Below are 24,953 nucleotides of genomic sequence, written 5' to 3'. Positions count from 1 at the left end.
ATTCTAACAAACTAATGTGTTAATTTTTGTAGAATGCTACACATCTTCCTTCTTTAAAGGCACTATTGGTAATAACTTTAAAAAATTGTTAGCATTAAACCTTACTTGGTAACAAGCAATGGAGAGCTGTTGATAGCATAAAACATTATGAGAAATGGCTCCCTCTGAAGTAACGTAGTTTTTGAGAAAGGTAGTTTTTTCACTCAAATATTAAAAAACTGCAAGTTTCAAGCCTTTTTTTTCAGGCAACTGAAAGCACACAAACTTGTGAAACAAGGGTTTTTCCTTTTTTATTCTCTTGCAACTTCGATGACTAGTTCAGGCTAAATGTTCACAGATTTTGTTTATGCATGTTTGAATACACAAAGTGAAAATACTGGTCTTTGACAATTACCAAAGGTGTCCAGTGCCTTTAAGTCTGATCTCTAAAGACTGTTTTTTTTTTTTTTGCCATTGGAAAAAATCTGAAAAACTATGACTTTGATAGCCGGCAAAGTTCATGAAAGACCCCCTCCCTCCAAATCAGAATCCTTACCCCAGCCCAAATTGAGATTGAAAAAATGCACTAATACATCAATCACTTCACCTTGGTATTTTTGTTTAAATTACCGTGCCCTCCCTCCCTCTGTATTATTTGTTGAAACTTTTTTTAGCTTCTTGAGTAATCGTTTTGCTTTGAAAATATCCTTGCCACAATGAAAACCTGGCTTGACAAAGGAAAGACACCAAAGGTTCTCATTATTAGTTCGGGGATTTGATGTTATTGGATGAGAAAATTAATAGGCACTCACTATGAATCTACTCCTGCGAATGCGAATAGTACGGTACAAATTTTGAAGTCACAAATTCGCAACAAATAATTCGGAAGAGTTGAGCAGTGTCCAACTCCTGCGACATTGTCACAGCGAAAACGGAGCTGTGACTTGAAAATTTGTATCGCATTAGCAGGAAGTATGAACCAGTCTTTACTTCCCAAAATGTCTAAAATTTCATTCTAAGTATAAATACACAAACCCAAATCTTGTCTGAATCTTCTTAACAGTTATTTGCCCATCTGGAACCTTTCATGACGTTGAGGGCGGTATTTGTCGCGACTGCAGTGTGGGTTATTATCAAGACATGAAGGGTCAGCTTGAATGCCAGCAGTGTCCACTAGGGACTTCCACTCGACGTACCACCACCACATCGCTTAAAGATTGCAAAGGTAACTCTACTTTTAAAAACAATATATTTTTGAGGGCCAGTCTAAAAGTCTGATCTATTTTATGCATCTGAAAGTGCCATTATCTTACATGTGCAATCTTCTTTTTTTTTCACTCAAAAAGTGTCATCAATTGTACATGTACGACCCAAAGTACATGTATACATTTTTATCACGAGCATTATCGCTCAAGAAGTACTATTGACTTTTGGATGAGCCAATTTGCAACACAAACTACCAAGATACATTTTGGTTTGAAAGACTTTAAAAAAAAATTATGTGTTCAGAATAAAAGAAAATTTAAAAGCTGGTAATTTTTTGTTCAGGACCAAAGTAAAAAATGAGAACTTATCAATGCACTTTATAACACTGTACAAGTGTCTCAAATATGACTCATTATTTCTACGATACATGTGTGTCTTTTTCTGAATGCCCTAGTTGTTTTTGCCATATGAAAACAAGAAAAGGTGTAGTTGCAAATTGCTTATCAACTAAAAAGCCTTTGAGTACGAATCTTCAAAACAAAAATGGTTTTCTCACTTTGACAAAGACAGATTAAATGTATGGTGTTTATTGTATCCTTAAGGTTGGAAAATAATTTAATCTTCAAAAAAACAAACAAAAAAACAAGGTACCAAGATCTTTCAGTAAATTGTAAATAATTTGACATGTTATTTAATCGATACTTAGCGCTGGAGATAACTTTATATCAATAAATAAAATACATTATTTGTATTATTACTTTCTTGTGAAACTGTTGCACTGTAATTGTTCCTGTTTTTATAGAGCGATGTACGAAGGGGACTTATTCCACTTCTGGTCTGAAGACATGCAAGGCTTGTCCAAAGGGTTCTTACCAGCCATCTACAGGGTCAACCTCTTGCCAAGCATGCCCTTACGGACTGACAACCTGGACGGAAGGCGCTGTACATGCTGATGAATGCTCAGGTATTGTAACCATACTCTATTGTCCTATAGTAAGTTCTTCTCCTTTTCCTTCTTCTTCTTCTTCTTCTTCTTCTTATTACATGTATTTATTCGGCCATTTCACAAAGTAGGCCTACAATTACAATATTTGCAAACAAAGTTTAGCTACAGGAAAAAAGAAGAAAAACAAATAGTGTCTTACAGAACTGCCTGTAGGCCTACAGGCTAAATAGCAACTAAAATCACTGGTCCTGAATGAAGATGACTGACAGAAGGTTTGGATACAACAAGGAATATGTGAAGAATAGATGAGAGATGAGGGTAGATTGGGTAAGGACATGTATGGGGTGGGAGAGGGAACAGATTGTGTCTTACAGAACTGCCTGTAGGCCTACAGGCTAAATAGTAACTAAAATCACTGGTCCTGAATTGGATACAACAAGGAATATGTGAAGAATAGATGAGAGATGAGGGTAGATTGGGTAAGGACAGGTATGGGGTGGGAGAGAGAACAGATTGTGTCTTACAGAACTGCCTGTATGTCTATGACAGGCTAAATAGCAGCTAAAATCACTGGTCCTGAATGAAGATGACTGACAAAAAGTTTGGATACAACAAGGAATATGTGAAGAATAGATGAGAGATGAGGGTAGATTGGGTAAGGACAGGTGTGGGGTGGTAGTCAAAGGGAACAGCAGGGAATTAGGAACAGGAGACAACCCAGTTCAAGCTGGCCAGGATTAACACTGTGGCTGAAAAGTCTGTCGTTCTAAGAGGGCTTTATCCCACCCGTTGATGTCTCACTCCTTGTTTTTCTACAAGTTTTGTGGAGCTATAATAACAATACACGACCAGTATGTATGTATTTAAACAGCACCATGTAATGATTTACAAGGTGTTGTTGCCAATCAGACTGGAAAACACCAGGGCAAACTCCTTCTCTTAAAGGAGCGTTACAGAATTGGTAAGAAACAAAAAACGTGAAGATCACAGATATACATAAAACTTGCACGGTCTAATGACGATGATAGTAGAAAACTACCCTTGAAATATTTCTGTCTGAAATTCCATATTTGATGAGAAATAAATAATCAAACTTCGCATTTGGAGTTTATTGCTCATAGTGAGCGTTTATTTATTTTTGTTTTGGCACCGATGCAATGCAAAATGTGTAATCTGTTTTTCACTATTCTCTCGTGACCCAGATGGCCTATTGATCTCAAACTTCTACTGGTTTGTCAGTTTATGTATATGGTGGATTACATAAAGTAATTACTCTGCCAGCAACTTCTTTTGCTAGCAAAACCAATTTTGTAATGTTCCTTTAATGATAAACTTGGTACTTTTTGGCACCTCACCCACAATAAAGGGGAACAGGGGATGGAACAAGTCATTGAGTTTTACAATGCACCATTTCTTTTGGTGATATTTTGACCATCATAGACACATAAATTTGTATTCATTGTTAAAGACACTGGACACTATTGGTAATTGTCAAAGACCAGTCTTCTCACTTGCTGTATCTCAACATGTGAATAAAATAACAAACCTGTGAAAACTTGAGCTCAATCGGTCATCGAAGTTGCGAGATAATAATGAAAGAAAAAACACCCTTGTCACACGAAGTTGTGTGCTTTCAGATGCTTGATTTCGGGACCTCAATTTCTAAATCTGAAAAATACTTCTTTCTCGAAAACTAAGCTACTTCAGAGGGAGCTGTTTCTCACAATGTTTTATTCTATCAACCTCTCCCCATTACTCATTACCAAGTAAGGTTTGATGCTAATAACTATTTTGAAAATAACTCTTTTGAGTAATTACCAATAGTGTCCACTGCCTTTCACCAAATGTCGGCCCCAATTATGCCAATAGCACACACAAGAGTCCTCTTTCCCATTCTGAAAACTGTGTGGTCATTCGATCTTAATTTATAATTTTACAACTATTTTCCAACGTTTTTTTTTCTTCTTTTCAGAACCACCCCAACTCATTTAGAGCTGTAGTCATTTCATGGTGTTACCGCAAACCTGTCCATGTATAACTATTTTCCTCTTTGGGGTTTAAACCGGTCGCTAGTAACATCCGGTCGGCACATGAAAGAGTTAGTCAATTTCAAATAAGGAAATATTATTTGTAACCTTAACAGGTGAATGCCCGTTTGGAACCTACTCGAGTACCGGCTTCTCACCGTGTAAACCCTGCCCCATGGGTACCTATCAACCCAGTTTCGCCCAGACGTTATGTATCGAGTGCCCAGATGGGTTGTATACACACGGTCAAGGTGCACACGATATGGCTTACTGTCAAGGTATGTCATCTAGTGATTGTTTCAGGCAAGAAGGGTGTGTGCAGTACTACCTTTTACTACATAATATAAGTGTTACTAATTAAATATTAAATCTGCTGAAAATTTACCTGCTGTTTATTTCATTCAAAAACATGGTTTCCAATAACGGCAACATAAAAAGGCTTTTTAAAACTATTTTGTGTGACGTCGTTTATTGAACACAAACGTTGTATTAATAATATGATAATAATCATATTACAACAGCACTTGTAAAGCGCATTATATTACCCTTTTTATTCAGGGATGCCCTATGAGTTGTCAATCGTTTGTTCTCCCTGGGGGGCCCTAGATACAAACATTATAAAGTATGTACAAATAAAGTGCAAAAGCAGCGCAAAATAACATTAAACAATGAATTTAGGCCTACATCACAGAAGTTTAAGAAGACCTTTTGGGGGCAAGAATAAAGAAACAGGCCTGAAGTCTTTTATCAGGCCTCTGAAAGTGCACCTTTTTGTGCAACATGTAACTCAAGATAGGATTAATTCTAGCATTTCGTTTATTGTGTTTTCCAGTGCCTTTAAGTGTGTAGTTTTTAAAGATATCTTGCAGTTTCATTGTTTTTTTGAAAGAGTAAGTTTAATTCCCATCCTCTTTGACGATTGTACCAAAGGTGTCCAGTGCCTTTAATTAAGTTTGTGTTGGTCCCCTAACACAGTTATCAATGAATGCGAGGATGACACTTCCAATGAAGGGCTGTGTGGGCTCGATGGCCTGTGCTTGGATCTACCCAAGGGGTACCAGTGCATCTGTAAGCTCGGTTTCACCGGGCCAGACTGCCAGACCAACATCAACGACTGCGACCACGACCTGTGCCTGAATAACGGGACATGCGTTGATCTGGTTGGGGAGTACAGGTGCGATTGCGCATCCGGGTTTGCGGGTATACACTGCCAAGAAGATGTTAATGAATGCGAATCAGGTGAGTCCTTTGTTTTTTTGTAACCAGTACTGCTTTTATATGCATGTCTGATTGACACAGGCTTCTCAACAATTTCCAGGGAATCTAAGGAATCTTATTTGGTTTTTACCCGAACTATGATGTGTATTAATCATTATATTATTATTATTATTATTCAACATTTATATTGTGCTTCTCCAAAGCATGGAAGTGCTTTACAACAAATGTATAATCTAAAAGCCCTAAAACATATCGTATAAAACAATGAATAAAATTACACTGCACAAGCAAAGACTTTTTTTTAAATATGAAGATATAATACAAAAATTACCGCAGATCTAGAAATTCTTCAAGACAGCAAATGTACAAAGATAATAAATTACTAATTTATATTATACAAAGCAAAGCACAACATTATCATACAGTAAAAAGGTAAGAAGCTACTCTTTTAGGATTACAGAAGATGTTCAAAGTTTATTCAGTTGCTAATAATTTGTATACGGGCAATTCACAGATATGTTATCACACACAGTTAAAAGATTTTATTCCATTACCTAGGACCAATGACGGAAAATGCACTAGCACCAACGACCTTTACTTTACTATATACTCGGTACTTCCTCAAGTCCCATGACAACAAAAAACACAGGCATCTAACTACGGTGGGATTCAAACTCGCAACATTTGCCATGATACTCTAGCTTGGTGGTTAAGTGACTCTTGCATGGCAAAAGTCGTGGGTTCAAATCCTACCAATGTGATATGCCTGTATAGATTGGTGGTTAAGTGGTAAGACATCTACTCTTGCATGGCAAAAGTCGTGGGTTCAAATCCTACCAATGTGATATGCCTGTATAGATTGGTGGTTAAGTGGTAAGACATCTACTCTTGCATGGCAAAAGTCGTGGGTTCAAATCCTACCAATGTGATATGCCTGTATAGATTGGTGGTTAAGTGGTAAGACATCTACTCTTGCATGGCAAAAGACGTGGTTTCAAATCCTACCAATGTGATATGCCTGTATAGATTGGTGGTTAAGTGGTAAGACATCTACTCTTGCATGGCAAAAGTCGTGGGTTCAAATCCTACCAATGTGATATGCCTGTATAGATTGGTGGTTAAGTGGTAAGACATCTACTCTTGCATGGCAAAAGTCATGGGTTCAAATCCTACCAATGTGATATGCCTGTATAGATTGGTGGTTAAGTGGTAAGACATCTACTCTTGCATGGCAAAAGTCGTGGGTTAAAATTCTACCAATGTGATATGCCTGTATAGATTGGTGGTTAAGTGGTAAGACATCTACTCTTGCATGGCAAAAGTCGTGGGTTCAAATCCTACCAATGTGATATGCCTGTATAGATTGGTGGTTAAGTGGTAAGACATCTACTCTTGCATGGCAAAAGTCGTGGGTTCAAATCCTACCAATGTGATATGCCTGTATAGATTGGTGGTTAAGTGGTAAGACATCTACTCTTGCATGGCAAAAGTCATGGGTTCAAATCCTACCAATGTGATATGCCTGTATAGATTGGTGGTTAAGTGGTAAGACATCTACTCTTGCATGGCAAAAGACGTGGTTTCAAATCCTACCAATGTGATATGCCTGTATAGATTGGTGGTTAAGTGGTAAGACATCTACTCTTGCATGGCAAAAGTCGTGGGTTCAAATCCTACCAATGTGATATGCCTGTATAGATTGGTGGTTAAGTGGTAAGACATCTACTCTTGCATGGCAAAAGTCGTGGGTTCAAATCCTACCAATGTGATATGCCTGTATAGATTGATTAGAACTCAGGAAAGTACTGAGCGGTTAATGCATAATAATACACACTGGTGTATGGGTAAAAAACTACAAATATTAGGGATAAAAAGCATGATTTTTGTTTCACCTTTCCACATAGAATGTTTGACCAATTGTCTCCAATTGTTTGGCTTGTGTAGATCCGTGTTTGAATCGCGCTGTGTGTATCGACGGCAAAAACACATACAGCTGCGAATGTGCACCAGGTTTTACAGGAGAGTCATGTGAGGTGAACTTCTTCGACTGTGCATCGGACCCTTGTTTGAATGATGGAACATGCGTCGATCTAGCCCAGGTAGGATTTTAAAGTCTTGCAGATTTTTTTTAGCCTTTTCACGACGGATGATGTTTTTTCCACATTTAATGTTTCTGGATCTGAATAAAGATTCTCAATGCTCTAGTTAGAGCCAAACCGGAAAAGAGAAGATGATGAAGAAATTTCAGATTTAGATGTGGGAGGAAAACCACAGCGAATTACTCCATATATTCCAGGGAAAACCCAGGCAGTCATACCGGGACTGAAAACCCATCCACATAATGCCCCCCTGTGGGATTCAAGCCGGGTCCTAGAGGTGGAAGGCGAGGCAAGACACCACTACACCAACCTGGGCAGACTTAGGGTATGTTCAAACAGTGTACTAAGTTAGACCGGAACCGGTTTATAACATATCCAGCCCATCCAAAAGGTGCAGCATTATTGGTTACGTAGGTGTCTTGCTGAAGGACACAAGTGTGCCTCACTCTGCTGATCAGAACAACCAGAGCTCGAGTCGTGTGCTCTAACCTGCCATTTGCTCGGCTAAGACATCTTATGTGTGAATCAGCCATGATTGACCATAGCTGGAATCCTGGTGACAGGTTTGAATCCTGTAATCGGCGTGCAGTACTTTAGATTAGACACCAAATCTTCTTTTTTTATCACCAGTGTACTTATTTGATCTATTAAATAATTGTTGTTTGATTACTCTTTGTGAATTGCAGAACTTCACATGCTGTTGCCGCCCGGGCTATAGAGGGCGTCTGTGCGAGACTCTTGTGGACCATTGTGACTCGTCTCCGTGTATGAATAATGCAACTTGCAGAGGAACTTTCAACTCCGTCAATTGTACCTGCCAACAAGGTTTCACTGGAAACAAGTAAGTGTCCTAATCTTTCATAATCAGAGAAAAATAATTATTTTTTTCAAAGAAGAACTGTTTCGAAAGATGGTTTTTTTTTAAAGATTATTATTATTATTTTGAAACAGCACAATCACCAAGATTAATTCCAGCGCAACATTTTGAAACAATCCTGATTTTCCATTGAGAAAAAAAGTAAGGACCCTTTGAGAGGCAGTTTTTTTATTTTAGGCTCTGGAAGCAGGGAATTCTATGCTTATGTCAAGCGCTTTTTACGGGTTAGCATAGAGTTTTGTCCTGTGTGCGTGCGACACAGAGTTTGCACAGGATTTGCCAGTACGCAGAGTCATGAAATTTGGACCCTGATTTGCTTAGTAATGACACAACCAGTATTCTCTAGTTCTGTTTATAATATGTTTCAGATGTGAAGTAGACATCAATGAGTGTCTAACAGAACAGGTGATGTGCCGTAATGGCGGAACTTGTCAAGATCTCATCAATGGTTTCAAGTGCAAATGCTACCCTGGCTACTCTGGAACTTTCTGTGAATCAGGTATACAAGCAAATGTTCCTCATATAATATCAACTTGTGAAGTTTCTGTTTTGTTCCTTTTCCTAACTACAAAAATTCACTTGTGGTCAGGAGTAATTTCACCCCCAAGTTTGTCCCCTTTAGGACAGACTTTTACGTCAAATAGATTGGCAGGATCGTCAGCGTTGTGTGTCTGTTATTATGCGGGGCCATGTCAAAAGACGATCCCCTTTCCAACTTGAAAACAGGATTGCTAACAAGGTGGTAACACTGGTAAAAATCTCCTTCAAGTGTTTGAACACATCTTAAAGACACTGGACACCTTTGGTAATTGTCAAAGACCAGTGTTCTCACTTGGTGTATCCCAATATATGCAGGCATAAAATAACAAATCTGTGACAATTTTGACTCAAATGGTCATCAAAGTTACAAGAAAGTTGCACATTTGTGTGTTTTTAGATGAAAAAAAAACATATTAAAAGACTTCAGGCCTAAAAGCCTTTTAATATTTGAGTGAGAATTTACCTCCTCAAAAACTATGTTACTTCAGAGGAATCCGTTTCTCACAATATTTTATACTATCAACAGCTCTTCATTGTTCATTACAATTACTTGCAATATTTCCATCAGGGATAAAGTTTGCTCAAAATATGCTATCGGCTGATCTTGCTATTTCCAATTAGTCATAAATTTTATTGTTCTTAATTTGTTGTTTTCTAGTGCTTCTAGGAGACTTTGATCTCACCTTCCCGGGGGCCAGCACCTCAAACTACGTTATGTTAAAGGGTACCATGCCGAGGTTGTACGCCTTCACCGTCACATTCTGGATGCAGACCTCAGACAAGTCCAGCGCGGGTACGCCACTCTCGTACGCTGCGTACAACGCTGACGGCACGCTGCAGGACAATGCTCTGACACTCAGTGACTACAACAGCCTCGCTATTATTCTCAACGGGAAGTTCATTTACACAGATGTGAAGCTGAACAGGTGAGTCGTTGGTCTTTCTGTCCGATATTGTCTTCCGTGATCCTGAACTATAAAAATGCCAAGTACCAGAAAGACGAGTGTGTTACCTCATTGACTCAAATATAATAATAACAATAATAATAATATTGAAGTCTTATATAGCGCACGTATCTACCAAACAAGGCACTCAAGGCGCTGAGCATATACAAACTTTCAGAAAGATAGGTTATTGCAGTGATGAATTCTGAGATCCAAGGAGCACCTTTATAAGGGTTTACAAAGTAATACGGCGCATACAGCAGCCACAACCAGGAACACCGGGGCGAACCCCTTCTCTTTTTCGATAAGTGCACTGGGTTCTTTTACATGCATTACACAACACATGGGACCAACGGCTTTACGTCCCATCCGAAGGACGAAGCAATGGTTAAGTGTCTTGCTTAAGGACACAAGTATCACGGCTGGGGATGAGGTCGTGAGGTTGTGTTACTAGGGTATCCCAGCCTACAAGCATTTTGCTTTTAAAAAAAAACATAAATAAGTTGTTGTTGTGTTTTTTCAGCGATGCAAACTGGCATCATGTTGGTGTAACCTGGGCAGGAATGGACGGCCAGTGGGCAGTCTACGTAGATGGGGTGGTCAAACGATCTGGCAGTGACTTCCAGACTGGGTCACACATACGAGCCTCTGGGGCCTTGATCCTGGGACAAGAACAAGACAGCTACGCTGGGTCTTTCGCTCAGACGCAGGCATTTGTGGGCGGCTTAACTCAGGTAATTTAAGTGTTGCGGATATTTCAGGAATACGAAATAAAACCTCTAGCCAAATTTGACACAACTTGTAGAAATATTTCAAAGCAATTTTAACCAATACACTATTTTACTTTTCCTGGTTGCAATCCAGAGAATCAATTGTTCACCATTAATCCCCTAGTCGGATTTTACGTTCATCTCAGCAGTCATTGCTTTTAACTGCCAGCTTCTTCCAATTCTTATGGTCAAAGATCATTTTCTTACGCTGCTCCATTTCTTCCTGTGAATATTCGCCAGGCTAGTTCTTTACACTGTATTAAGCTAAGTCTCTGTTAAAAAACTCATTAGTTTGAAGCTGCTTACTTGTAATCTGCTTACTTGTAATAGTATCTTCCTCTCATATTGTATATTCAAATATTCTCTTTGTGCTGAGAGACTTTAGGATTAAGCACTTTACAATTGTCTTTATTACTAAATCAATTTTGATTTCAACAGTTGAATATTTGGGACTATGCCATGACTCAAGAGGAGATTCAGCGTGTGTATGCGTCATGCACTGTGCCGGGTAACGTCTTGACTTGGTCTCAAGTAGCGTCTAACGTCCATGGTGGAATCTATATATCACCAACCTCCAGTCTATGCCAAGGTGAGATCTTAAATAATAATTGTCAAAGTGTTACATTTTGCACAATCTGAATCGATGCTTTTGACAAAACTTATAATTGTGTACCAGATGCTACGGCACAAAAAAAAGTAACTCAACACTTGTTTTGCTAACTGGAGTAAGGTTACCAGCCAAATAATAGCAGTTGATAGCAGTTTGAGTTATTTTCAAGCTTTTATAAACTGGATGCTTTACTGTACTTTGTTGCAAGTCTTTGCAAGTTATACTTTTCCTTTCCTTGTACAAAACATTTTATCCATATTGGTGCACAGAGTACTTCAACATATCATGCAAATAACTGTAATTTTCTCCTTCGTCATTAACTTGTGAACTCTCAGTTGTTTTACTCTTAGTTGTTTTACTGGGATTTTTTTTCTGTTTGTTTATTTTCCTTTTTCTTTTAACATGAGTGAATAATGTTTATTTTAATGCTGAAATAAATATTTAATATTAATAATAATAGTGACAATTTATATAGCGCACATCCATGACACATATTTGGTATCTTTTGGGTTTTTTTCTTCCAAAAACCCTGTTTTCCATGATTATTTTCAATGTTATCGGTCGTGTAACATTGTTTCTCTTAATAATTCCAGCCAAAACTAACTGTCTGTCAACGACGTGTAACTACAACGGAGTCTGCACAGATCTGGTTGACTCCTTTGAATGTCACTGTAATTTGGGCTACTCTGGGACAGGCTGTGAGCAGATGGCTACTGCTTGCTCCTCAGGGATGTGTCTTAATGGTGGCAGTTGCCATAGTAACGGGTCATCGCTGAATTGCTCTTGTGCCACTGGATATACAGGTAATGGAGATGGGGGAACAATTTGAAATAGGAAGAGTGTCAACATTAGGCTACAATCCCAGGCCGAAATGATAGGGACATGTGACACTAAACATACCTTCTAAACACTTTTGTGTTTTTCCCTTTTACTTCAAAACTAATACAGTCTGACATTTTATAGAGCCAAATTTTGGACTACACTAAATTCCGGACCTTCTTAGCTCACGAAGTAACAGGAAATCACACAGTTTCAAATGATCTTTTGTGCAAATCATTATATTCTACTTATTATAAAATGTCTTCCCAACCCTATTCATTTCATTTTAAACTTTTTTATCCCGAAGCCCCCTTTAAATGTCTTGCTCAAGGACACAAATGTCATGCCTGGAGTGTGAACCCCCGCCATGATGACTTAACCACAAGAACTAAGTCTGATACTCATTTTGGTTTTAACCATATGCACCAATGTGTGTTAGCACTGTATACTTGGTACTTTCCAGAGTTATGTGGAAGAAATCACAGGCATACTGCTTGGGTTGGATTCGAACCCCCGACGCTTTGCTCATCAAGAGCAGTGCCATACCAACTAGACTCATTAAACTGATGTCCAAAGCACGATGTAATCAACTAATTTTTAATTCGTGTTATCAACCCTTAGGAGAGCGCTGTGAGTTTATGTCCAATCCCTGTCACTCCATGGTGTGTTTGAATGGGGGCATCTGTGAGAGTGTTGAACATCAACCAAAATGCAACTGCCCTGCTGGACTAAAGGGTCGATCCTGCGAATATGGTAAGAACTCGACATTTTGAAACAAAATTTAATGACACAACAAATGAGTGCACATGAGTAAGGAAAATTCACCCTAACCTAGCAAAGAGTTGTGTGTGTACATCCATTCAACTTGCAAGAATATCACAAGAGTAATCAAGCCACAATTTTCCAGCGTGCTTAGGCAATGCATGAACTTTATCCGTAGGTTTCTACTCCCAACACCACTCTTATTGGCCCGCTGTTAACAATGTATATCACTATGTGCATCAGTGTTATAGGTCTCAAGACCTGCCGTCGATTTCACAAAGAGTTAGGACTCGTCTTATCTAGAGTTAGGACGAGTAACTCGTCCTAATTTAGGATTAATCTTAAGGTCTGCATGCTACAGTGCAGGGTTGGGACTCGTCCTAAGTCCTCAGATTAGTCTTAAGTTAGGAAGAGTTTTGTGAAATCGACGGCTGGTCTTAGTCCCATAACTGTCTCCATACCTTTTTTGTGGTCTTGGTCTCGGCCGGCAGATAAGCTTGGGCGATATTGCTTTTATTATCCCACTATATATCGTCAAAAAAATATATCGCGATATTCGATTAAATCGCGATTTATATTTGAAGTCTTAACTTCTGACATTTTACCATGCCTAATTTTCATACTTCTACATTCTTAACAAATCGAGGTATGGATCTGTGAGGTGTACTATCTACTCATGGTGTTACATATAGCTCTATGAGTTACACACACATAAAGTGTCTTTTAAAGTGTCTACTGCGCATGATTGTTCTTACATACGTGTGTATATCCTGCCCATTTCATTCTAGCTAACCAATAAGCATCCATAATGCACATGGGGTGACCTCTCATTCATAAAACGGTTGTGGATGGGTTGTGGTTTGTGTAGAATGATCCCATTGTGGTCTGCAGTTCGGCGGTGAGGCGGCGCACAAGGCTCCCACACTGGGGAGGTAATTGATACATTGTATTACTTCTGAAGTGACTGTGACAGACCGCCTGGGCGCCTACAGTCTTTGGTGTTATTTTTTTTCAATTGGTGAATCTTTCGGTTGGTTCTGGGACTTTATTTTTTTTTAAACAGCCTGTTGTGGTTGCAAGACGTCTCAATTAGGGAAGACATCCTGATACTTCATCAAAACCACGATTTGCCGATAATTTGATTAACAAAAAATCAAGACGATAAGGTAATCGTTTAAGAAATGGTATCGTGATATTCGATTATTTCAAGATATCGCCCAAGCTTACCTGCAGATACATGGTATATAAGTATTAAATATATTTAAAAAAATAGATGCTGCCATGATGTGAGCCATGGCGCACTCTTTTCTCTGTGAATAGAACCTTTTATCGTTGAAGCGCAAAATAAATTACCTGAAATCCATTGTTTTCATCTAAAACACTCTCAAGCCTGTGTAGGCTCACAGGGATTTTTTGATTGCTGTTTGAGTTATTTTTGTGCTTTTTATACTGAGTGTTTTATTGATCTTTGTTTTGTTTCTGATTGTCTGTTTTTGTTATTTTGGTCAACAGACATCGATGAATGTGATGGTAATAACGGAGGCTGTGCACATGAATGTACCAATACACTAGGTTCCTACTTCTGTCAATGCTCTGATGGATACGCATTACAGTCAGACAGTCACTCTTGCACTGGTAAGTCCAAAATAGAAAGAAGAGATGTCTGTTATATATTTGGTTTGCAGTAACACCATGTGTGTATCTACTTGCCAGGTAGATTGTGTTCTTTTGGGAACTTGTCTTGCTTTATATTCTACTATCGCGAGGTAGATTTTCGGAATTCGGGAGACTTCTCAGTTCTGAAAAGAACTGTCCTACTACTTTGGGCAAATTCTTGTTATTAACATCACTATCGCGTAGTGAGTTCTTAATTGGTCTCCTCAAACCGCCCTGTACCATTTTGCTTATTCCCCCTCAAACCGCCCTAAACCCTCCTGCCTGTTACTCCTCAAACCGCCCTTAACCCTCCTGCCTGTTACTCTTCAAACTGCTGTTTACCCCTTGTCCTCTACCGTCCTGCCTGTTACTCTTCAAACTGCCCTCTACCCTCCTGCCTGTTACTCTTCAAACTGCCCTAAACCCCCTTGTCCTCTACCGTCCTGCCTGTTACTCCTCAAACTGCCCTTAACCCTCCTGCCTGTTACTCTTCAAACTGCCGTTAACCCCTTGTGCCTGTTACTTTTCTAATCGCTTTTAACCGTCCTGCCTGTTACTCTTCAAACCATCCTAAATCGTTCGGCCTGTTACCCATCAAACTGCCCTAAACCGTTCTTCCTTTTACTCTTCAAACTGCCCTAAACCAACCTGCCTGTTACCCTTCAAACCGTCCTAAATCGTCCGGCCTGTTACCCATCAAACTGCTCTAAGCTGTTCTTCCTGTTACTCTTCAAACCGCCCTAAACCAACCTGCCTGTTACTCCTCAAAATATGAGGACAGGCATGGCGGTTTAGGGCAGTTTGAGGATTAACAGGCAGGATGGTTTATGGCGGTGTGAAAAGTAACTGGCAGGTTGGTTGGGGCAGTTTGAGGACATAATGGTTAAATAGGAAAAATAGCCCACCTTTTTCAAAACAAATAACATGATGTATGATCGGTTTACTTAACAGAAAATTGTAATCAAAATGTTTTGTAATCCCATTGTTTTTTTTGCTTGTTTTTGTTAATCTGTACAGATGTTTCATATTGCACTCATGAAGGAAGATTTCATTTGGTAAGTTTAATATTATTAATTTAGATTGACTAAAGCCCTTCAAAAGGCCAGATTTTGTATATTCTGTAACAACGCACAAAGTTGGCTTTATACCAGGTGTCTCAAAAAAAATTATACACTTTTGAAATGGCTGACGAATAATAAAATATACGATTCTGGGGGACAAGGTTAATATGTATGGATATATTTTGGTCTCAACTTTCATATGACACCAAGAAGTCTGAAAATAGTTCATGCCTGGGTGAGCAATGCTCACTTATGTGAAGAGTATAAAAATTAGGCTGCGCAGGAACTAGCCTTCCAATTTGTGACATTACAAAATTGAGGGTGATATGATACGATCAGTTTGGGTTTGCTGAGTGAACTTTATGGTTCATTAAACCATGTTTGTATGCGTGAGTGAACAGGAATTGCATTTTTTTCATGTGGTATTATAACTTTCCCTGGTAGACTAAATGGTGTGTTCATGGGAGTCAGGATGGGGTGATGTTACTTTTGCAATTTCCATGTTACAAACTTGTTTCTTTTTTTCACATCTGTGACTTTGAATTCACCCCACATTTCATTTATTGTAAGAATAGTTGAACATTTCATTGTTTTTTCTTAATAACCAGATGGGGTTTAAGTAAATTGATTATTCAAATATGGTTTGTTGAAAAAAAGGAATGTCGCAGGTGTTGGCTACTTATTCTTCAGGTTACCCATTGACCTGAAGTAGCCGACATCTTGGATTGAATTTTGTAAGCTACAAAGGACTTGCCCCTCACAAAGGGAAGGCTAATTCCTGTGCAGCCGAATTTTCATACCCTTCACAAAAGTGAGCAGTGCTCACCCAGGCACAAAGTATTTTCGGACTTGTTGATGTCATGTGAAAGTTGAGACCTTAAGCTATCCATACACCTAAACCTTGTCCCCCAGAATCATATTTTATTCGGCAGCCATTTCACAAATTGTATAGTTTTGTTTTTGAGACACACGGTATAGCTTACCTGTAGATCCCTTGGAAAATGTTTAACAGATTAATAAACAAAACACGATGACTTTTGTTCAACCAATCTAAAGACAAAGATCTATGTGTGTGTTTTATAAACAGTTGTGTGATTAGCTTGGACTTTTCTAATGCTTGGGTCCAATGTCATAGAGCTGCTTAGCAAACCGAAATTATACTCACCAGAATGAGGTAACCAGCCAAAGTCAGATGTTCAATTTGTGACTGGTATCCTGCTCATTTCTGCTTAGCAGAAAATCGTTAGGCAATACTTTCTGCCTCAACAGCTTTATAAAATTGGGCCCGATGCCGTAAGAGCGGATCTTTCGCTAAGAAGGATGTCTTTGTAGAAAAAAAAAAAATTCAACTAAATTTTTGTTTCTACTGCTGTTTCATGTACAGGCAGATGACATGTGGAATTTTGAATGCTCCATGTGCCACTGTGAGCAGGGAATGGCCGTCTGCGAAGTCATGGAGTGTCCAGAATTGAAGTGCAAAGAGGTACTTGCAGATTCAGATGATACGTTTATTGCATGATGAGTGAAACTTAAGTTTTCATATTTTTTGTTGTTCTGTTGTTTCTTTTAGAACCATGCAAAGTTTGCAATACTGCTCATATGTACTTTGTGTTACCGCAAACCTTACTAGATTGTTTCTCTACCATGCAGTTTCAAATCCTATTTGTGTACTTTGTGTTACTGCAAACCTTACTAGATTGTATCTCTACCATGCAGTTTCAAATCCTATTTGTGTACTTTGTGTTAATACAAACCTTACTAGATTGTATCTCCACCATGCAGTTTCAAATCCTATTTGTGTACTTTGTGTTACTGCAAACCTTACTAGATTGTATCTCTACCATGCAGTTTCAAATCCTATTTGTGTACTTTGTGTTAATACAAACCTTACTAGATTGTATCTCCACCATGCAGTTTCAAATCCTATTATTTTGTGTACTTTGTGTTACTGCAAACCTTACTAGATTGTATCTCCACCATGCAAAATTTTAAATCCTACTTATGTTCATGATAACGAAACCTTACTAGATTTTATCTGCACAAAGAAATTTTCAAATCTTACCCATTTATTTTATGTTACTGCAAACCTTGCTAAACCCTCTCTTTTGTCCTCAGTCTGCTCTAAGAACATATTGTTTTCGTCAAGTCTTTAGGTAATATTGTTTTATTATGTGATTTATGAATTTCTTAATGCATCTATTTGTGTATTTTAACATTGTTTAGGGATAAATTTTGGTTGTACCAATGTTTTAATGTGCTTTTAACGTATTTTAATCTATCATTGTACTTGATTACCAGTATCTGTAATAATTATGTAAGGTGCATTGAGATTATTTGTTGATGTAATGCGCTATAAGAATGAAATATTATTACTATTGTTTAATGTCTATTGAAGTTGTCATTATAGAGTACCACTTGTCAAAATAATTGTTCTTCATTGTAATTGTATTGTATTTGTGTGTTACTTTTAGAATGAGCAGAGGTTCGAGGCCCCTGGGGCTTGCTGTCCAGAGTGTTTACCAGGTAACTGTTAAATTGTTGGAAATAAAAAAAAGGGTTTTCAAGACTTTCTTGAAGGCAGACACTATTGGTAATTACTCAAAATAATTATTAGCATAAAACTTGGTAGTGAGTAATGGGGAGAGGTTAAAAAACGTGACCACTTTTTGAAATGAGATTTTCACATGCTAGTTTTATTATAAATAAATTAAAATAAGACTAAAATAATCAATAAATGAATTCTTAAAACTTAACAGACATGATCCCTTTCAATTGGATTGTTAAAGGCAGTGGACACTATTGGTAATTACTCAAAATAATGATGAGCATAAAACCTTACTTGGTAACGAGTAATTGGGAGAGGTTGATAGTATAAAACACTGTGAGAAGCGGCTCCCTCTGAAGTAGCGTAGTTTTCAAAAAAAGAAGTAATTTTCCACAAATTTGATTTTGAGACCTCAGATTAAGAATTTGAGGTCTCAAAATCAACCATTATGAAAGCACACAACTTCGTGTGTGACAAAAGTGTTTTTTTCACAGGTTTGCTTATAATATGTTGAGATACACCAAGTGAGAAGACTGGTCTTTGACAATTACCAGTAGTGTCCAACAGTTTTTAAACAAAATCAGAGAGTAACATGTACTTTGATGTATGGATACGTGCAAGTGAAGTTGTTCCATAGCCTTGGGGCGTCATGCTTTATAAATGCCTGTTGACCATAACAACCAGCGGACGCATGAGCAGGAGAATCTGTAAGGAAGAATGCAGCTTATCGCTGCAACCTGACCACCTGGGCCCAATTTCATAGAGCTGCGGAGCATAAAAATTTGCTTAGCATGAAATTTCTTCCTTGATAAAAACAGGATTACCAACCAAATTTCCACGTGATTTTCAGGATAAGCAAACAACAGCTGAGTACCAGTAACAAGCAATATGCAACAATTGGAAATTTGGTTGGTAATCCTGTTTTTATCAAGGAAGAAATTTCATGCTTAGCAAAATGTTATGCTTAGTAGCTCTATGAAATTGGGCCCTGGGCTACCCTTGGATAATTATGTGCAGTTTTTCTTTCTTGTTTGCTATTTTTATCCTCCTGTTACTGTGTGTTCATTTTCTTTCTAGGTTTATCCAAATGAATTCAAAGCTACAAATGAAAAATAGTCACAAATTTGAAAATTGAAACAACTCATTTTCGTTCTGCAGAATCCAAGACGTGCTCTGTGTCCACCCGTGGGAAGTATCTAACTTACGACGGCAACAAATTCGACAACACAGGAAACTGCCGCTACGTCTTAAGTCAAGACTGCGTCGGCAGCCAGTTCAGCATTGAGGTTCAATATGAGGCCAACAAGAAGAAGTTCTATCGGCGTGCCGTGTTCTTACGGCTTGACTGTATCGAAGTGGAAGTTAACTACGATGGGATGGTTAAGGTAAATAAAGCAATGAAGAGTATTTGAAAGTATAAAACATTGTGAGAAACTCCTTTTGAAGTAGTGTACATGTAGTTCTTTAGGAATAGGTAATTTCTCACTGAAATATTTTAATACTTTAAAAAAGACTTCAGGCCTGAAGCCCTTTTTAGGCATCTGAAAGCACACAAATTTGTGCAACAAGGGTGTTTTTTTTTTCATCATTCTCTTGCAACTGCGATGATCAATTGAGTCCAAATGTTTACAAATTTGTTATTTTATGTGTATGTTGGGACAAAACAAGTGAGAATACTGGTCTTTGACAGCTAACAAACATGTCCAATGCCTTTAACGCTCATGTTACACCTGTGTTTAACATTGACCCCCAGGTTACTGGTGTTCCTGTTGAGCTGCCGTACACTCACGCCGCTCCAATGAACGTTCTGATCACCCGAACAAACACATCCTTAGATGAGGACGGCATCACCATTACCACCAACCGTGGCGTCATCATCCGCTGGTCTAAAAAGAATGACATAGAAGTGTCCGCACCGAAAACCTTCGCGGGGGCACTTTGCGGCCTCTGCGGTAACATGAACGGGAACCGCAAAGACGACCGTACAACGAGACAGTTTCTCCCGAGTCGGTCGGCCATGGAGTTTGCTCACAGCTGGAAGGTGGACGGCTACAAACACTGCTCCGTGGCCAAGATCCGTGGCAAGACTCGGCAGAAGTTCGGCTCCATCTCGATCAACAACATTCCGGTCTGTGCCGGGAAGAGTTTCTTCGTTCTGAAGGACATCAGGAAGAAATGCAGTCTGCTCCGCCAGAGATCTTTTCAGGTAGATATTAATATGATTTTGTGTTTTTGCCCTGCCGCGTATCCCATAATGAGGTGCCAAACTGAGTCCAGGGGTGCGTTTTCGCAGTCGTTGCCAATAGCTGTTTCGGTTAAAACTGGCCTGCGTTATTAATCACTGGCAAAAGACCGAATCAGTTATTTGTTACAGCCACAAAAACACCCCCGTGTGAAGCAGTCAGCAAGCATAAATGCCTTTGGCCTGCAGTGCCAGGAATAACACGAGCACCCTGGTCACTCTGTAGGCAGAAAACATTAGCCTACAGATTCAATACATTCAACTCAATTTTCTTGTTTGAACTGTCACTTAAAGAACAATACTGGTGTGTCAGGAGATTCTGTCCCTCATTTTGGCAAACTGTGTACAAACTTCTTCTAATATTAGCGCCCTCTTTTGAATCCTCCTGCTCTAGCCTGTGTTAATTTCCCTATAGGGGGGGACAGAGTCTCCAGGGGTAAGATTCCCTATGAAACCTGCATTATATAATCAATGTATTTGAATTGTAAACATCATTTTAACGTTTTGAGTGTTTTCTTGATTGAATTGTGATAGAAATGTTAGATTACTGTGTCACAATTGAAGGCTGACAAATTTGTATTGTATACTTTGTTGATATTTGTTCACAATTAACTTGCATTTGTTGTTTTTCATGTGTTTGGTCAACAGGAAATTGCATTTCATATATTTGTCTGTTAATTTCATTGCTTTGTGTATTGAAAATGATCAACTTGGACACTGTGTTTGTGTTTTTTCTTATTCCAATCTGGGCATAATTTTGTCCTGATCTGGCAAGCACTGTATTTATTATTTTATGTCAATGTCATTGCTTACATGTCTTGAAAGTGATCAATTTTACAATGTGTTTTTTATGCCAATCTGAAAATTATTTTTTTCCCAGATCTGGCAAACTCATTGTTGAATATTATTTTATTATCTATGAATTTCATTGCTTACATGTCTTGAACATGTCTGGCAAACTCATTGTTGAATATTATTTTATTATCTATTAATTTCATTGCTTACATGTCTTGAAAGTGATCAATTGTACAATGTGTTTTTTATGCCAATCTGAAAATTATTTTTTTCCCAGATCTGGCAAACTCATTGTTGAATATTATTTTATTATCTATTAATTTCATTGCTTACATGTATTGAAAATGATCAATTTGTACAATGTGTTTGTACATGTGTTGTATTTTGCCAATTTGGAGATCCACTTTTCCCCAGATGTGGCAAACTCATTGTTTATTACTTTTTTTATAATGTGAATAATTGAGTGTTCCCTATCTGTCACCTTCCTTCCATATTCCCCATGTGTTTTTCATCTTAATGAATTATTGCTTATACTTGATGATGCTTTTCTTTCAAATTTGAATTTGACTATTAATATCCACAGAGTCTCTCAAACAATGTCATTCCAACATTTTGTTCATGTTTTAACTCTGACGGTTTGTCCTTTTGGCAACTTTCCCGCTTCACACATTTTGATATTCCCTACATTTTAAGGACTTACATTTGTCAAAACCCGTTGTAGGGATGATCATTTGTATTCTTAGAAATGTACACCTATTAGCTGCTTATTTTGAATATTATATTTTTTATCTTATTGCCATAGGCCACAAGTTTGAAAATAGACAGCTTAGGTTATAAAAGTAATTGAAATGAAACAAATTTAGTTTATTGTAATGTATCCAAGTGTTGACAGACATTGTAGTATCTCCATGCACAAAATAACATACAAATACAAAATTTGAAGTACAACAATATATTTTAAATTACTTGTAGGCCTACTTATTGTGTTGTTTATAAAAGAAGAGTGTATTTTGCTGTGAAGTAGGCCTAGTATAGTAAAGTTATCTGGGAAAAGTTGAGGTGGTTCTTCTATCTCAGAACCTCCATTTCTTCTCCGAAAAAAAGAAAGAAAAACAAATATTTATTCTGGCTTATCGTCCAGAAGTTAATAAGATATTTCTGACAATACTTTTTAAACTTGTATCTTTAGATGTGTCACTCTGTGGTGGATCCCAACCGCTATTTTGAATGGTGTATGCAGGATGCATGTAGCTGTCACAGCAACGAGCCATGCTACTGTGAAGCCGTATCAGCGTACATCCTAGAGTGTCAACGAAACAATGTGGCTATCAAATGGTCTGAAGACAGTGCTTGTAGTAAGTACTAATTGTCTTGCTTTATTCTACTGCCGTGGAGTAGATAATCGGAGGTTCTGAGAAGTCTCCCGAACCTCCGATTATCTACTCCACGGCAGTAGAATAAAGCAAGACAGTTCTCTAAGAACAAACTCTACCTGGCAAGTAGATACACACATGGTGTTACCGCAAACCAAATATACATTGATACCTCACCATGCAATGCCTCAAATCCTATATACTAATTGTTTGTTATGAAACCCCTTTGCATTTTGAGCAATCTGATATTGAATGTTTTTAAAGGCACTGGCGCGTTTGGTAATTTTCAAAGACCAGTCTTCTCACTTTGTGTATCTCAACAAATGCATAAAATAACAAACCTGTGAAAATTTGAGCTCAATTGGTCGTTGAAGTTGTGAGATAATAATGAATGAAAAAACACGCTTGTCTTACAAAGTTGTGTGCTTACAGATGTTTTTTATTTGAGACCTCATAATCTAATTCTGAGGTCTCGAAATCAAATTCGTGGAAAATTACTTCTTTCTCGAAAAGTATGTCATTTCAGAGGGAGCCGTTTCTCACAATCAACCTCTCCCCATTACTCATTACCAATAAAGGTTTTATGCTAATAATTAATTATTTTGAGTAATTACCAATAGTGTCAACTGCCTTTAAAGCACTGGACACATTTGGTAATTTTCAAAGATCAGTATTCTCACTCAGTGTATCCCAACTTTATGCATAAAATATACAAACCTGTGAAAATTTTGGCTCAATTGGTCATCGAATTTGCATTTGAAAGAAAAACACCCTTGTTGCATTACCTTGGTTGCATTCAGATGCTAAATAAAAGGCTTCAGCTGAAGTCTTTTATTATTTGAGTGAGAAATTACCCCTTTCGCAAAAAACTATGTTACACCGGAGGGAGCCGTTTCTTACAATGTTTTATACTAACAACTGCAGCTCTCTCATGCTTGTTACCAAGTAAGGTTTTACGCTAACAATTATTTGGAGTAACTACCAATAGTGTCCAGTGCCTTTAACCAGGTGGCTTTGGGGGATGCAATACCACTAATCACATTACAGCCTAGCATAGTTAAACCATGATGATGAGTGGTCAAACAGTAAAAAGTCTGCCCCGAGCCAATTTGGCTCATCAGGTCGGTGCTAGTACCCAGTTTCCTTGGCATTAAACGACTGAATATTTGTATTCCCACTGGACAGGATGCCAGTCCATCCAGCTTACTACCTAGCTCTCGCCTGTACCCATTTCTACCCCTTGGTGGAGAGAAGCAATTATGATTAAAGTGCCTTGCTCGAGGACACAAGTTTTGCGACTCATGGCTGGGCCAGGAGTCGAACCCACGTTCTATAAATTATCCTGGCTATTCTATCATTCCATCATGAAAAACAAACGCAAAGAAAATTTGGTGCACCTGATCCCCAACTAGCTCTTGTGAATCAACCTTTGCTTTTAGAAAAAATCGAAATAGCCTTGCCCTGTCAATGAAACTCCAGGTCTATTGCTAAACATGAGATGTTAAAGCTTTATGGATAGAAGAATCATATTTATTCATAATATTAGATTCATATTTTTGCTTTTCAATTTTTTCCCTTTCACTGTACAGATATCCGCTGTCCCCAAGGCATGATCTATGACAATTGTGGGCCAGCCTGCCTGGCGACGTGTCTCAACCCAATAGTGGATACCGCAGAGTGCCTGACAACAGCCTGTGTGCCCCGATGCCAGTGTCCAGCAGGCACCGTCTTTCATGAGAACTCTTGTGTCCTTCGTAAATATTGTCCGGTAATCACATCCAATGATGAATGATAAAATGTGTAAAATGTGTTGCGCCACTTCCAAGCTCTTAAATGGTGCAAGAAAATGTCGGGACACAGTAACACCAAGTGAGAATACTGGTCTTTGACAATTTACCAAAGGTATGCAGTACCTTTAAGGGCGTGCAAATCAGACAGTAAAAAGGGTCAACATAAAGGTCATGTCCTGAAATGACCTTTTTACCAAAGTTATTTTCCCTAAAAGGAAGCAAATTGATGTTCTGCAATATTTTGTCCATCTTGTTGGTGAAAAGAAAATGAGATTTGTAATCTAAATTTAAGATTATAAGCCGTGTGTGGGCACACTGTGATGATAACAAAGAATAAATGAATGGTTAAGATCTTGAAGTGGTAGGGGGGGTGTAGAATAAAAAAGACTGCAAGGCTCGTAGCTCAAAAGTCAAGGCCAGAATCAAAATGACAGTTTTACATCAGAGCCATCTTTCTTTGAACACACACTTGAGAACAATTTATCTCATTCATCTTATGGGTAAAGAACCTTTGTTGATACTCCTACAGAATTGACTGAAATTTATCCAAGTCAAAATGTTAACGCTGTTTATTCAATTGCAAAATACTGGACTCGTCTGTTGATGATTTTACTGGTTGAATGTTAAAATCGCTGGCCTCGGGCCTGCTGTCCCCTGTACATGCTATCTCTTAAGTTTTAATTGCAATGCAGCT

The 24,953-nt window shown here is 38.2% G+C and overlaps 1 protein-coding gene across 1 annotated transcript in view; it reads left to right on the top strand.

Moving 5' to 3' along the window:
* Positions 1–24,953, top strand: part of LOC117293233 (sushi, von Willebrand factor type A, EGF and pentraxin domain-containing protein 1-like) — a 43,879-nt gene extending 18,926 nt beyond the window's left edge. The window contains exons 13-32 of the mRNA XM_033775455.1: positions 1,043–1,204; positions 1,988–2,149; positions 4,275–4,436; positions 5,134–5,397; positions 7,321–7,475; positions 8,162–8,316; positions 8,721–8,851; positions 9,551–9,818; positions 10,360–10,570; positions 11,045–11,195; positions 11,810–12,019; positions 12,657–12,788; positions 14,310–14,432; positions 15,471–15,508; positions 16,899–16,997; positions 17,986–18,037; positions 19,218–19,444; positions 19,813–20,265; positions 22,286–22,451; positions 24,059–24,953. Coding sequence (XP_033631346.1) covers positions 1,043–1,204; positions 1,988–2,149; positions 4,275–4,436; positions 5,134–5,397; positions 7,321–7,475; positions 8,162–8,316; positions 8,721–8,851; positions 9,551–9,818; positions 10,360–10,570; positions 11,045–11,195; positions 11,810–12,019; positions 12,657–12,788; positions 14,310–14,432; positions 15,471–15,508; positions 16,899–16,997; positions 17,986–18,037; positions 19,218–19,444; positions 19,813–20,265; positions 22,286–22,451; positions 24,059–24,261 — 3,524 coding nt within the window. The 3' untranslated portion in view covers positions 24,262–24,953. The remainder of the gene's footprint in view (positions 1–1,042; positions 1,205–1,987; positions 2,150–4,274; positions 4,437–5,133; positions 5,398–7,320; positions 7,476–8,161; positions 8,317–8,720; positions 8,852–9,550; positions 9,819–10,359; positions 10,571–11,044; positions 11,196–11,809; positions 12,020–12,656; positions 12,789–14,309; positions 14,433–15,470; positions 15,509–16,898; positions 16,998–17,985; positions 18,038–19,217; positions 19,445–19,812; positions 20,266–22,285; positions 22,452–24,058) is intronic.

This window comes from Asterias rubens, chromosome 8, assembly GCF_902459465.1.
Source record: "Asterias rubens chromosome 8, eAstRub1.3, whole genome shotgun sequence".
In the NCBI taxonomy this organism is placed as follows: Eukaryota; Metazoa; Echinodermata; class Asteroidea; order Forcipulatida; family Asteriidae; genus Asterias; species Asterias rubens.
The sequence above is the reverse complement of the archived record's forward strand: the minus strand, read 5'-3'. Positions and strand labels throughout refer to the sequence as shown.